The sequence below is a fragment of the Hemicordylus capensis genome, chromosome 4 (assembly GCF_027244095.1).
Source record: "Hemicordylus capensis ecotype Gifberg chromosome 4, rHemCap1.1.pri, whole genome shotgun sequence".
Classification (NCBI taxonomy): domain Eukaryota; kingdom Metazoa; phylum Chordata; class Lepidosauria; order Squamata; family Cordylidae; genus Hemicordylus; species Hemicordylus capensis.
The window spans coordinates 166,033,261-166,049,014 of NC_069660.1; the positions used below are offsets into that span (position 1 = coordinate 166,033,261).

Sequence of the window (15,754 nt, forward strand, 5' to 3'; positions counted from 1 at the left end):
AAAGAAAGAAGGAAAGGAAAGGGAAAGGAAAGGAAAAGATGGACATAATTGAAGACAAATTAAGTCCAGACTGTGATATCCATTACCAAATTCTGCTCTGAGTGACTTGGGCACAAAGGGTGCTGAGAAGAGAAGAGTCACTACATTGATGTCTCCAGACCATACCTGGGAAGCTATCCAGTGGCAGGTGGGCATTAGTGTGGTGGCCAGTGCAAACCAGAATTGCATCAAAGACTGATGATTCCTGCTTTCCGTCGGTCTCTGTGACAACATCCCACTGACCAGTGCTAGAGAAGTCTGGGCGCCTCGCTACACTGCACACTTTAGTCTGAAAGCAAGGAGTTAGCAAGAGAATGAGTGAGAGATACGGAAACAACATTCAAAAGAACAAGGATTTACTTCTGAGATATCAGTTTCTACCTCAGGAGATATATCTCCAAACATATATTTCTAGATGCCAAAGGGCTGCATTCCTAAATCGATTTCCTTAGGATGGAGTGATTTCCCAGTAAACAAGGTTAGGGTCAGCCCTTAGATTTTTCCTTTTTGAGCAAACGGTTCTAGATGCCACATTAAGAGGCAACTCTTGATTTAATTCCATGGGTAAATTTGGATTTACCTTTTTTCAAGATGTAGGTAATGTAGTGCACCACTCAGAAGTTTGTGGAATATAGGCCTGGAATATAGACCTGTGTCTGATTCCATGTTTATATTAAGAGATGAAATCACACCTGAACTCTGGGTGAAATGCCTGCTCGGCCTCTGGGTGAGACATTCCAGCATTGCATTGTGAAACTGGATACTTAAGATAGCACAAAGGCTGGGCTTGAGCTAATCAATATGCTAAAATGTAACTCACTATCAGATAATGTCTGTGGAAGAAATCTATGCTAATCATTATCAATGATTGGCTCTGCCATGCCCCAAGGGGGATTACTCAGTTGCTGTCTATAGAAATTCCATCCTGGGAGAACACCTGTAGATTTAGTCTTTCCACTAACACTTGCTTCCCCCCCCCCCTTCCTGAGTGCACAGATTTCAGAAGATGAGATTCAGAATTCTCTGAACTGGCCAATATCCTGAGTGATTAAAAGACATTGTCCTGAAAGTAACAGCTTTGTCACCCCTTCTGGGGAACCCAGGAAAAGATGAGATTTGTATAGATCAAAGAGAAAATACACTATAAAGAATGGGGCTTTTTGAGACAGAGAGCTCAGCAATCTTTGCCTACAGCAAAGCTGCTCACAAGATCCCAGAGTTTGCTGCTAAAGCTACGGGGCTAAACAGGAACTCTGTTCATGAACAGAAACTACAGCAATGCCTGAGTTCTGCTGCCCTAGCTGCCTGATCTGAAGCAACTGCACAGCTCCTGTCTCCGCCAGCGCCTCACTCCTTCAACTGAAGTGATTCTTCTCTCTCCAGCCTCGGTTTCTGGTAAATAATATGCTGCTTGGGATCCACTCATCCCTTCCTCTTTCCCTGCTCCCCTCTCCTCCCCCTTTTCCCTCTACTAATCACCCCAAAACTATGCCAGCCCTGAGCCTTCCTTCCTCCCCCCCCTCTTTTCCGCCTGTATCTAAACTGTACTAGGCTCTAGGAAGATTTAATTGCACACACATAATTTAGTTAGGCACACTGGGTGGAATATATTGGTACTGACCAAGATGTTCTGTTTAAATACTGTTGCTAATATTAACAGAGTGTTCTGCTTTCTGCTTTGCTAGATTATGTTGCTAGTCTTATATACTCAATAAAGCCCATTGAACTCTTTCAGGAGTGGTTTGCATCTCCTTTCTTCCTTGCGCCCAGATCCAACATGGGTCACCATATAAAAGAACTTGAAGCCAGACCTGATTTTGTATACTAGTTAATGAGCATATTTGGTATACCAATCGGGCCTGGTCTGTAACATTAAATGGCGTAGTCGGCAGGATTTGGTGACACCATGGCTTTCTGGAAGCGTAAAGAGAAAGAGAGCAGATCCAAACCTGAATCCTGGGAGGGAAGTGAATTTAGTGGCGCCTTTCTGGGACCCAAGAAGGGAAAGTGGGAAGCAGCCTTAGAAGAATTTGGACCTTCACCCTTTCCAAATTTAGATTTTGTTAGGCAGAAACTTTCAGAACTTGAAGACTGTAGGGCTCTCTTTGAGGAATACTGCAGCAGGCAGTGTCCAGATAAAAAAGAGAGAAAAGCAGCAGCAGTTACTATCCTCAGAGTTTTTCTACATAAGCAGTTAGAGAAACAAGACCATAAAGATGGAAAAATTAGAACACTCATAGACAAGAATGAAGAGCTCCTTGCACAAGTTAAGAGTGTAAATCTAGACTTGGAGGCATGTATTGCTACTTTGGAAAGGTAGCGGGATGCTGCCCTAGAAAAAGTGCGCGTATGTGAAACCAAGGAAGCTATGGCTCTGAGGCAAGAACTCAATCAGACTGGAGGACCATATTAGGAGTTTAGATTTCTCCAATCAGAGATTGGCTGAGGAAGTAGCACAGCTAGAAAAACAGAACATGGCCATTCCAGGATTAAAAGAGCTAGTAAAGGAACTCTCCTTGCCAAAACCCCAGCCAGTCAGGAAGGACAATCCTTGTGATTGTCACTCTCAAGTCCAGCAGCTAAAAAGACAACTAGAGCAGAAGACCCTACAGATCTCTAGTATCACGGGAGCAGAGCCCGATCCCAGCTGGGAGCCTGTGGCAGCGATTGAGGGACCAGCCCGAGAACGCACTGCCTCCCAGGAAGTGAATCCTATAGCAGCGATTACTTCCTCAGTCACTACTAGGCTTGATGCGCAGGGGCAGCCAGAAGGAACCGCTGTCACTGTCAAGAACATGGACCTAGTTGAGGCTAGGGAGCTAGCCAAAACAATGGTTCCATTAGGCCCAGACACCATTGTTGAATGGATGGCGGGGCTAGTTAGGCTTCAACATGATTTAAGATCCGTGCAGCTGCACCAGCTGGTTTACAGGCCCAACTCATTTCTAAGTTCTCCCAAAACCTAGCTATTGTTCAAGGTGTAGAGACCCTTGATACATGGGGAGCATGCTGGGACATGTGTGCTGTGGTACTTCCGGCTGGGGCGATGCAGGAACACGCGGTCACGGCCAAGCAAAGGAGGGGTGAATGCCCAACACAGTTCCTCTACAGAGCAGCAATGGGAAGATATCTGGCCGGTCTAGTGGCTGTGCCAGCAGGGGCAGGCACCCTTGTCCAGGCTGCTTGGACTGTGAGGGATCTAAAAGCCATGATCCTCCTTCCATGGTACAAGGAAAAGGTGGGCTTGCTAGGGGAGAATGAGCCAGGCACTTTCAATAATCTGCTAGAGCTAGTTCAGCGTATTGTCAGCCAGCATGGCTTTGAACCAGCTCCTGAGGAAACTGGAAAGCCCAGTAAACACATAGTGGCAGCAGTCTCTGAGACTGTAAGCTACAGCAACAAGAGAGGGGTTGTCCCAACTCAGAGAGAAAGCCAAGGATCCAATAATCAGGAAAGGCACCTACAAAAGCCAATGTCTGAAAGGACTAAGCTTTGGTTTTCGCTTCGAGATTATGGAGAGGATATGGAAAGGTGGGATGGGGCTGCCACAGCAGATCTCAGGTGCCGGGTTGAGGAACTGGCTAGCCGCCCAGTTCAAAACCAGGTGTGGGTTCCCCCGGAAAGATATCAGGAGAAGGGAAGGGCAGTGCAGGCTGTTAGAGAAAATACTGGACCTCATGACTCAAACCTGTCTCAAACCCTAAATAAGATATTGAGCAAGGTGGAGGCACTAGAGAGGTCACAAAAGGCTTCCCCACAGACTGCTTCAATTGCAGCCATAACTGAGAGTGCCCAGGTGGCCCCAGCCTATTACAATCAGATAGCTTGCCCACCAGCAGCCCCAATGCCAACAACCAACCCATTCACCACAGTAGCTGGAGTCAGCTACGGGATGCAACCCCAGGCGGGGATGCAGACAACGGGGACATACTTTCCCCCTCCACCCACTGTAGCCCTGTAGGGGTGCCCTGATGCCAGGGAAGATACTGAGCAAAGCCAAGAAAACTGGCATCTTTTGGGAAAATTTTCTTGGGATCAGAATAGACATAGTATAGAGGAGCCTTTGAAACAGGGTGTGGCCAAGACTGATGGCAGTTCCACCACACCAACACAGAGAGAGAAATTTATAGGAACAGGGCACGCCAGCCCAGTTGTCTCTGCCTCGATAGCAGAGGGGGAGGAATCCTGGAAGAGCCAGGTTCCCAAGTCGGTTTCCACAGAAGCAGAGGCTGGAATGGCCCCTGTTAGTAAAAAATTGGTGCAGCAGAAAGTTGTTTCTGCTTTGCCAACAGAGGAATCTTTGAAATATAGGCTGGCTTCTGCAAAGGCAGGCCCTGCCACTGAGGAATGTTTGCAACAAAGAGTGTTGCCAGCATTGGAACCAGACAGCTTTGCTGAATCTTGTGAATGTGCACAGCAGTTTGGTGAAGGGTATGAGTCCCCATCTGACATACTGGCAGAAACCCAGAAGTTTGGAGAAGTCCAATTGGCCCCAGTCCAATCACAACAGGAAGTTGATGGGTTGGTATTGGGTCAATTGAACACCCCTGAAAGCAGTTGTTTGGGAAGTACAAAAGTGCAGATAAAACATCTCAGGGACAGCACTAGCCAGACCACGCTTTGCACAAGAGAGCTGTGTCAGAAAAGTGAAATCACTAAATTAGCAGAGGAGGGAAACAAACTAGGAAGATCCATTCAAGAGATCTCTGGAGGAAGTAACTGTAGTGTAAATAAAAGACCCATTGATCCAGGAGGGGTTGAGTAAGGCACACTCCCCCTGCAGGACATTTAGGCAAATTTTGCAAAGCCAGAGATCACAGGAACCATGATCCTCCGGAGCCAGAGGGGGAAACCTGGCATTGCAGATTCCCAAGCTAATATGTCAGCTCCAGCTGTTTTTGGAGCAAGAGGGGGAAAACTTGGCACAGCTCTAGCTGTTCCAGTTCAGGATGCATCTAGTCAAGGTCATCTAGACACCAGCATCCAAAGGGCAGATAATTGATGAAACAGGGAGCACCACCCCCACTGCTTTTGCTTCAAATATCTGCACGTTGCTTTTATCTTCAGTGTTACTCCTCCTGAACCCTAACTCTATTCCCAGCCTGCTTGCTAGAGCTTTCCCCCCCACTCCCCTCTTTGTTCAATCTGTGAGAGGCCATGGCAAGCAGAGACAGAAGAATGGACTGAGAAAGGACTGAGACTGAAGGAAGAATTGTTTTTAACCACCCTACACCCTGTTCCTGATGGATGCAGTTCCTTGATGAGACATGCTGATTTCCTCTTGATGGATGCGGCACAACAGCCCTGGAGGGTTGGCCACCCACTCTGCCTGGATTGCACAGCTTGAAGATCCTCCTGCTTCCTGCTGCACACCGACCCTGGAGGGTAGAACACCCATTCTGCCTGGACTGCTCCAGATGCAAAGACCCTCCTGATTTCAGGAACCCTGCCCACTCTGCTGCGCCTATGCCACAAACTGAACCCCAAGTCAGACTGCCTGCGCACCCCAACTGCTACGAACCCCAGTTCCTGAAACCTGAAACCCCCACAACCTACACTGAACAATAGATGTCAGCAGGAACTATTGTTTGCCAATGCTTGCCAAGAGAAGAAGCCCAGAGGGGGAGAGACAGACAGAAGTAGATTATGTCTGACCAAGGCATTGTGCCTGGTCATTCTATTGAACTCCCTGCCCAATTTGCACACTGAACACTGAAGTCCTTTGCAAAATGTATTGGTACATATGCATTCATGTTTACCTATGTTATACTTATGGGTTTAGCCCTCATGCTAGAGTCTTACATGTTGAGTTTATAGGAATGTATAATTGATTGGGTGTATATTTGATGGAGGGTAGTTTTGAATTGTTTGTTGGGTGGTGCCACAATGATTTAAATGTTTAAAAACACTTGGCCTCTTGGATTGCAGGACCACACTCTGTGGACCCCTGTGATCTGGGACCCCAAGGACAAAGGGCAATTGCTGTGGGATCTGTGAGGTTGTAAACTCTGCCACATTTGAAGGCAAATGCTTGGCAAATTATTTGGCCATATAAAATGCTCTCTCAGACATGTGCTTGTGTGACTACAGCAAATGTAGCTGGGAGATGTACTCAAAAGGAAATTGGACAAGAGGGGGTGCACACCTCTGATCCACACTCTAGATCACAACAGCAATATTGAGGTTATGTTTTTATTTGTTTTTTGTTTTTTAAAGATGCATCTGCTGGTAAGTTTTTGAAAAACCCTACTGGGTTAGCTACTGACAGAAGCAGGGACAGCCACTGAGACTGTCCACTGCTGTCTTGTGAACATGCAACTATGAGTTATGACATAAGCATTGTCTGTCTTATGCAATTTTGCCTGGAGCAAAATCTGCATAAGAAGAGGGGGAATATGTAGTGCACCACTCAGAAGTTTGTGGAATATAGGCCTGGAATATAGACCTGTGTCTGATTCCATGTTTATATTAAGAGATGAAATCACACCTGAACTCTGGGTGAAATGCCTGCTCGGCCTCTGGGTGAGACATTCCAGCATTGCATTGTGAAACTGGATACTTAAGATAGCACAAAGGCTGGGCTTGAGCTAATCAATATGCTAAAATGTAATTCACTATCAGATAATGTCTGTGGAAGAAATCTATGCTAATCATTATCAATGATTGGCTCTGCCATGCCCCAAGGGGGATTACTCCAAGGGGGGCATGCAACTGTCTATAGAACAAGATTACAAGGGGGATTACAGCAACTGTCTATAGAAATTCCATCCTGGGAGAACACCTGTAGATTTAGTCTTTCCACTAACACTTGCTTCCCCCCCCCCTTCCTGAGTGCACAGATTTCAGAAGATGAGATTCAGAATTCTCTGAACTGGCCAATATCCTGAGTGATTAAAAGACATTGTCCTGAAAGTAACAGCTTTGTCACCCCTTCTGGGGAACCCAGGAAAAGATGAGATTTGTATAGATCAAAGAGAAAATATACTATAAAGAATGGGGCTTTTTGAGACAGAGAGCTCAGCAATCTTTGCCTACAGCAAAGCTGCTCACAAGATCCCAGAGTTTGCTGCTAAAGCTACAGGGCTAAGCAGGAACTCTGTTCATGAACAGAAACTACAGCAATGCCTGAGTTCTGCTGCCCTAGCTGCCTGATCTGAAGCAACTGCACAGCTCCTGTCTCCGCCAGCGCCTCACTCCTTCAACTGAAGTGATTCTTCTCTCTCCAGCCTCGGTTCCTGGTAAATAATATGCTGCTTGGGATCCACTCATCCCTTCCTCTTTCCCTGCTCCCCTCTCCTCCCCCTTTTCCCTCTACTAATCACCCCAAAACTATGCCAGCCCTGAGCCTTCCTTCCTCCCCCCCCTCTTTTCCGCCTGTATCTAAACTGTACTAGGCTCTAGGAAGATTTAATTGCACACACATAATTTAGTTAGGCACACTGGGTGGAATATATTGGTACTGACCAAGATGTTCTGTTTAAATACTGTTGCTAATATTAACAGAGTGTTCTGCTTTCTGCTTTGCTAGATTATGTTGCTAGTCTTATATACTCAATAAAGCCCATTGAACTCTTTCAGGAGTGGTTTGCATCTCCTTTCTTCCTTGCGCCCAGATCCAACATGGGTCACCATATAAAAGAACTTGAAGCCAGACCTGATTTTGTATACTAGTTAATGAGCATATTTGGTATACCAATCGGGCCTGGTCTGTAACAGTAAATAAGAAACAGTGGCTGCCATGATGTACAGTGTTACAAAGCTGTAATGATCCACTCTGGGGCTGCTGTGGACCCCTAAGGCGGCCCCAACACTGTGAAGAACAATAGGGAATTGTTCCCCCTATGCGATAATGGGTAAAGTTGCTGTTTGCAACAATGGGGCGGGGGGACTATGGAAGCATTACTTCTTGCTTGCACTACTGCCCATTCCAAACAGTGTTGGAGCTGCCTTAAAAGTCTGCAGCAGCCACAGGACACAATGTTTGGATAAGTGTAACTCTGCATCTCATGCCAGTCAATAGGTATAAGCAAGTTGTAGGAAGACACATGGGATCTGTGTTCACAAAATGTTTTAACAGCTATTCCCTCTTCACAGGGTACGCTTGCAGCTCTGTAAGAGGAACTAATGATCTCTGACAGAACTTTCAGCACCTTCACTGTAAAGAAATGTCCTCACTTGTGTGCACATGAGTGGACCAATGCCCCTACTCAGGTAGAAAGTTGGCAGCCTGGGTGCCAAAGGGAAGCCAGAGATGGCTAATGAAAGTATTGATTCACATTTCTTGCACACACAGAAACTTCTTACAGAGAAGGGAGTTCCCGAGATTTCCTCCTAGAAGATATCCTGAAGGACAACAGCCTTCTGCAAAGCATCCCAGGATATTTTAGTAAATCCCAAGATGTATTACAGTCCCTTGATCTGATTATGAAAGGCTATGATTATGTTCTTACTTTGCCAAGAACTCTTCTGCCCAGGTGCAGCTTTCATGTCAAGAAGCATGCTTACATAGACATTCACAGTGCCAAGTCCTACTTGTCTTACCCTGAAGCGAATGTACTTCAGAAGATCAAAATGCTTGGCATACATCCGGAAATAGTCCATGATCTTGGCGTTGTGCATGTAGTTGGGGTAGTCATCGGGGATGGGGAAGTCACTGAAGCACATCATTTCCTTGGAGGTGTTGATGATCACAGATTTGTAAATGCTGGCCCGGTCTTCTTCTGGAACTTCCTGAAGGGAACATGGTTTCGCTTTTGTTGTATAAATGTTTTGTACATCACCTTGTTCAATTTTATTAGAAAGGTAGGTCATGATTCATATAGAAACATGTCCTTGTTCCTCTTCCCCAATCATTGGAAAATCCTTTGTGGGAGGGAACACTGGAGATATATGATACACAAATGTACAAAACTGAAAAGGCATTGCAAGGGCATAGAGGCAAGCACACAGGCAGCACTAGATTCACAGCAACCATGGTATTCTGGAAATATATGAACCAGTTTTTCCTCAGAAATCTTTTTGCCATTCCAACAAGTGAAATGGCAGAATAGGCACATGATAGGCTCTGGTTCTTTCCAGACTGGCATCCTTCTTGTGATCTGTTACTGCTACATGAGGTGGCTCTAGTGTCTGCACCACATCCCATGGCCTGACAACATTTAGTGCCCCATTTACTGGGATTTTTCCTACACAAATGTTTCTACTGCATTAAAGAGTACTTTACTCTTTATACTTTCTCATAACTGGTCTTGACAGAGATCTCACACGATTCCTTTTCCCACTCCTCCTCTATGGGGAGGAGAGTTCTACTATAGAGATGTTAGCTCATTCCCCATAGAGAGACAGTCAGCTAGATGGACATTTGACTTCAGTTCCCATCACTGGCAATTAACTCTAGGCACTGTAGCTCTATGTGGCATTCTACAAACAATTAATTCATTGTCTTACTGGACACCACCACCAAATTATGCAGGGCTCCATCAAACTCCAAATATGGCACTTCTGTTAGTCTCCTCTCTTTCTTTCCTCCTCTAGCTGCATTCCCTGCATTTTCTATCTGCCCATGATAGAGGCAGAGTGTTCTACAATGCTCTTCACTTCTGGTTTCCTGTTCCTCGTCCCCCCACCCTAGCCCTACACACAGACAAATCCTGTGGACATGCTGAGATAAAAGGTTCTGCTGGCTTCGATGCCAGGGAGAGAACCTGGAACCTTCTGCATTCAAGCATGCAGCTGCTCTTCCCAGAGCTGCCCCATCCCCTAAGGGGAATATCTTACAGTGTCAATCCTAATCTTCTCTTCTCCCTTTGTCTCTCTTTTGTCTTCCTTGAACTATATAGTAACAAACCTGCACAAACAAAATCCTCCATAACATTTATGGAACAATCAGACTTACCTTAAATCTCCAGAGCCCTCCAATATCTTCACTGGACTCAAAGCAGATGGGGTCCAGATCCTCCTCCAAACAGCATTTTATGGTGCAAAGTCCACTGGACCCAGCTCCTATAATTGCTACTTTCTTCTTTTCCATGGTCTTTTCCCAAGATCAGAAATATCAAGGCTAGTCTAGGAGGATAAAGAGATTATTATTTTTTTCCTTTTTAAAAAAAATGCAGAAGTATTTATTGTTATTTCAATGAATAACTGAAATGGGTTCACCTTGAAAATTATTTTAATTATTTAAAATGAGAATTTTAACATAACTTACACCTTTGCACTTTGAATCAATCAAACCCAAAATATCTCCTTGGCTTTACTTTTCCAAGTTGACTGCACTCAAAGCATAGCCCTGTTTAGCTCCTTTCTGGTTTTGTATTGTATTACCTGTTACAGTATTGATGATTATCTCATGACTACAGGCATCTCTCTAACATTTAAAGCTGTCTATAGAATAAAAAGAGAGAAGCAAGAGTCCCAACCACTGTTCCCTCTAAGGCGTGCACATGTGTGTGTGCTCACACATTTTCTGATATCCACTCAGTTAATTTTAGATTCTGCTCAGGTTGAATCAGGAAGGCCCCACTCTGAACGCATGTGTGCACACCCACTGCCTTGATACTGCAGCCCACAACAAAACTCAATCCGCACATAGATGAAAAAAATTAGAGAGAACACTGGTCCCAACTCCTAAATCTGGAGAATCAAGTAGGAGCTCTTGGTGGACAAAATAAACGTGTTATGGACTGACTTGCACCATGGGCATCCATAGGACTTTTTCCAGGGCTGGGGGTGGGGGACAAAGCCAGTTATCCAATACCCCCTCTCGCTGGGAATATGCCCCACTGAATTCAATGGGAACTGACTTGATCTAGTGGGGAGGGCAACTAGATACCCAGACACCCATGCATATGCAGACATACACATAATGAATGACAGTAGGCTTTTTTCCATATACTGGGCCAGTTCCAAGTTTATAGTGGGCCTAAACAAGGTGACCTCTGGTGTTCCCTCCTCTCCTTATGAAAATGACCCTCGCAAAACACATACACACGTTTCACACGTTGCTGCAAGGGAGTCAGGTGGGAAGCTGTTGTTGCTGCTGTTGGTCCACCAAGAATAAAAGAAACTTGAGTCTGCTGCCGTAACATAAGGAAAGAGCCCTCACCATTGGCAGCTTCCAGTTGCTGACAAGACCCAATCCTCCCAAAGGAACAAGACGGCAGGAGAGCACAGTGCCCCTCCCCCTGGCGGCACCAGCCCTCAGGAGCTGCCATTGCTGTCCATATATCTTCCAACTGTCTAAAGTAAAGTCCCATTCCTGGTTACACGTATTTCCTTCTAACAATATGAAAGATTTTGCATAATACGACAATGTGGCTCACATAGAACATAGAGTACTCTATTCTTCAAGCACAGAGGATGCAGATAGCACTGAAGAGGTGAGCAACCATTGGTTTCAATCCCAGCTATCTTTTAACTCAGTTCTCCCAGCCCACAGCATTTGGGTGCCTGAAGCAAGGGGGAAAATTCTGCCTCATCTCCCCTATCCCCTGAAGCATTTTTAAAGGGGGCAGCGGTAGCAACCTCTCATTACTTTGGCCAACTTTCACAAAGGGACCCGGGCAACAAGAGGATGGGCAAAGCCTTGCAAGGGTTGGGCACAAAGAGGGAAGATGGCCAACAGACTCTCTACTCACATCTAGGTTTTGCAAGGGTCAAGTTGGAAGCTCCCAATCTAACCCTTACAAAGCCTTGTAATGGCTCTATGTGAGCATGGAAGGTTGCCTGCAGCTCCCCTTCTTGCATGAAATCTTTGCAAAGGCTCTGCAAAAGTAAAACTGGGTGCAAATCTTCGAAAACCTTTGGAACTACAGGTTGCTTACCTGTAACTTTGGTTCTTCTAGTGGTCATCTGTCCTTTTACACAAATGGGCTATGTGCCTGCGCAGAGACCTCGTCAGAACCTGACAAGCTCAATTCTCCTGCTTTGGGTGGGAACCCCGCCCCCAGCCACTATATGTGGCTGCGTCACTCCTCATCCACTCAGTCATGGAGTCAAGCTTCAGTAGACCCTACGGGGAGGACGGGAGGGCATATAAAAAGACAGATGACCACTAGAAGAACCAAAGTTACAGGTAAGCAACCTGTAGTTCTTCAACATGGTCTCTGTCTCTTACACAAATGGGCACATAACAAGCTAGTACCCAAGGAGAAGTTAAGAAACAGAAGCAATCAGAGGCGTATCTAGGGAAAATAGCGCCTAGGGCAAGCACTGAAATTGCTCCCCTGTCCAAATATCTGACACTCATCTTTCAGATAACTTTACCATACCGTGTTTCCCCGAAAATAAGACAGTGTCTTATATTAATTTTAGCCCCCCAAAATGCACTAGGGCAATTAGCGGTACATCAGAAATTACTGCTAGGTCTTACTTTCGGGGTAGGTCTTACTTTCGGGGAAACAGGGTAATATCAGCTCAATAATACAAGTAAAGCTCGTTAATCTCTTAATTAACAAATTATAACACTACAACTGCACCTTCCTGGCTTTCACTGATGCAAATTGGTCTATGATGTGATCAAAGTCCATTTCTTCTCTTTCTGCACTCAGCAGAGTAAGGTCACAGAGTTTGCCTTGACCCATGGAGGCTGTTCATGTACATTCTCAATTTGAGAATGAGAGCAAGTAAGGGCAATGTACATGGACAGCCAAACACTTTTGCAAAAAGGCTGAAACTCCTTTTTTGAAAAGGGGATTGGTTTGGGGTTTTTTTTGGCACTGCCAAAAAAAAAAAAAAAATCATACAAAAAGGGTTTCTTCTTATTTCTAGCCAAAAGATTTTGACAGCCATGATCTGGGCTCTGCCCCAGAACCTGCTCTCAGTTAGGAAATCAGCCCTCAGACAGATTACAGAATAGCAGAGTGCTTCTGTGCATGCATAGCATGCATCACTACTAAGTAACAATCACCTGCCCCCTACATCTGGTTTAGCAGGCTTGATGTTCAAAGCCTTGTCTTACTCCTTTGCCGATCTGGAACCAGTCTGTTTCACCATGTTCCATCTGGACTGTAGCTTCCTGTCCTGTGTATAGGTTTCTCATGAGAACAATGAGATGTTCTGGGACGCCCATTTTCCTAAGGATATTCCACAGCTTGACATGGTAGATGCAATTGAAGGCTTTTCTGTAATCAATGAAGTACATGTCGACTTCTTTTTAGTATTGCTTGGCTTTCTCAATTATCCAGAGTGCATCAACAACAATGTCGCTTGTTCCTTGGCCTTTTCTGAAACTCAAAGTTCAAATTAGGGGGATGCAACTGACAGTCAGTCACCTTAAGTGGCACAGCCAGGAAATGCTTGGCTAACAAGCAGAAGGTTGCTGGTTTGTATCCTCACTGGCATGTTTCCCAGACTATGGGAAACACCTATATCGGTCAGCAGCGAAATAGGAAGATGCTGAAAGGCATCATCTCACACTGTGAGGGAGAAGGCAATGGTAAACCCCTCCTGTATTCTACCAAAAGAAAACCACACAGCTCTGTGGGTGCCAGGAGCTGAAATCGACTTGACGGCACACTTTGCCTTTACCTTTAACTGACAGTCAGGTATGAGTTATGTGGCTCATTTAATTTTAGAGACAAGCCACTGTTATCACATGAGTGTGGCTAGTGACGCCCAAAGAGATTTTTTACTTAGTGTGGCTTGGCTCACTTTCTTTAACTATCTGGGTGTTTTCTATTGAACTGATTATGCATTGTCCTGTAGATCTTGGGCATAATGCTCCTCCATTCATTCCCCTGCCAGAGTCTGATCCAAATGCAATGAAAATAATCTATTGAAGGTGTTGGATTATGTACAGGGGATCTTATCCTAGCCCAGGGACTGAACTTTATATTTTGGTTAATTTTCAGCTCTATGGTCTTAGCAATACCAATCTTGTACATGAAGGTCAAAAGATAGCACACGATGCACACAGCTTAAATCTAGCACTCCCACTGGATCTGGGCAGAAGGAATGGACTACAACGGAGGGTTAAGTTGATACACCTTTCCAGCTTTATAAGAATCTGGAAGTGTCTGATGGAGCCCTATGATATTCTCTTGTCTTGGGTCTCCACCCCATTGGAATGTGGTCTGAGGTATAAAGTGGTGGTAAACGTCCCTCCCACCTGAGAAATCTATATGGCTATACGAAAGGCAATTTGGAGTCAGAAAGGCAACTCAGAGGACTAAATGGAAAAATCAGACCAGGAATTTCTCAGCTACTCCATTTTCAGGGATTAGCAAGTGATCAAATAAGAGAAGAGCACTTTTGTGCTCTTCATAGTTGTTTAGAGAAGAAAGTTTTGGCAGACAAAGCTTGACATACACCTGTTAAATTCCCACATGAAGAGCCCCTGGTGGCGCAGTGGTAAAACTGCCGCCCTGTAACCAGAAGGTTACAAGTTCGATCCTGACCAGGGGCTCAAGGTTGACTCAGCCTTCCATCCTTCCGAGGTCGGTAAAATGAGTACCCAGAATGTTGGGGGCAATATGCTAAATCATTGTAAACCACTTAGAGAGCTTCGGCTATAAAGCGGTATATAAATGTAAGTGCTATTGCTATTGCTATTGCTATTGCTATTGATCAACCCTCTGGGCCCACAACTCACTCACCCTCCTAGCAGAGGTAACAGCCACCAGAAAGGCGACCTTCTAGGTTACCCTGTTTCCCCGAAAGTAAGACCTACCCTGAAAGTTAGACCTAGCAGTAATTTCTGATGTACCGCTAATTGCCCTAGTGCATTTTTGGGGGCTAAAATTAATATAAGACACTGTCTTATTTTCGGGGAAACACGGTAGGAGACAGGGTTCAATTGAAGCCAAAGGCTCAAAGGGGGGCCGTAACAAACCGGCCAAAACCACAGATAGATCCCATGCTGGTGACATAACAGGATTGTCCAGAAAAACATGGGACAAACCTTTCAGGAAACTCTTGACCACCGGGTCTTTGAACCATGAAGTCTGAGTCATCGGGAAATTTATTTTATTTTTTTAATTTACATTTGATATCCCGCTCTTCCTTCAAGGAGCCCAGAGCGGTGTACTACATACTTAGGTTTCTCTTCACAGCAACCCTGTGAAGTAGGTTAGGCTGAGAGAGAAGTGACTGGCCCAGAGTCACCCAGCTAGTTTCATGGCTAAGTGGGGATTTGAACTCGGGTCTCCCCGGTCCTAGTCCCACTCTAGCCACTACACCATGCTGGCTCTGAATGTGCCACAATGGCAGCCAAATGTACCTTAAGGGATGAAAGCTTTAAACTAGATTCCTTAAGGGACAGCAGATATGTGCATATAGTTTGTACAGAAGGATTAAATGCATCAAACTCATGCAAAGAAGCAAATGAACAGAAACTAGTCCACTTGTGATCACAGGACTTCCGCATGGACTGCTTTCTCGCTGTGACCAAAAATTCCTTGAGTCTCAGTGGGAAGTCGGCAGGACCTTCCAGGCCATCAGATGAAGGGCTGAATATCTGGGTGGAGCACCCGTTCCCACTCCCGTAACAGTAGGCGAGAAGGCACATCCAATCCACTGCCACCTGCCTCAGGGATGGAAACCAGGGCCTCCTGGGCCACCATGGGGCTATCAGCATGGCCTTGGCCCAATCCACCCTAAGTTTGCGCAGCACCCTCGGAATGAGAAGAAACGGGGAAAACGTGTAGAGTAGAGGGCCCATCCAAGATAGGACAAAGCCATCACCTAGAGATGCAAACGCCTCCCCCTCCCCTGGAGC

At 45.4% G+C, this 15,754-nt stretch overlaps 1 protein-coding gene across 10 annotated transcripts in view; it reads right to left on the minus strand.

Moving 5' to 3' along the window:
* Positions 1–15,754, minus strand: part of LOC128323068 (flavin-containing monooxygenase 5-like) — an 80,979-nt gene that overhangs the window by 12,765 nt on the left and 52,460 nt on the right. For all 10 annotated transcript variants that reach the window (XM_053245644.1, XM_053245640.1, XM_053245638.1 and 7 more), the window contains 3 exons: positions 9,935–10,104; positions 8,581–8,769; positions 166–328 (listed from right to left, as the gene is read on the minus strand). In XM_053245644.1, coding sequence (XP_053101619.1) covers positions 166–328; positions 8,581–8,769; positions 9,935–10,069 — 487 coding nt within the window. In that variant the 5' untranslated portion in view covers positions 10,070–10,104. The remainder of the gene's footprint in view (positions 1–165; positions 329–8,580; positions 8,770–9,934; positions 10,105–15,754) is intronic.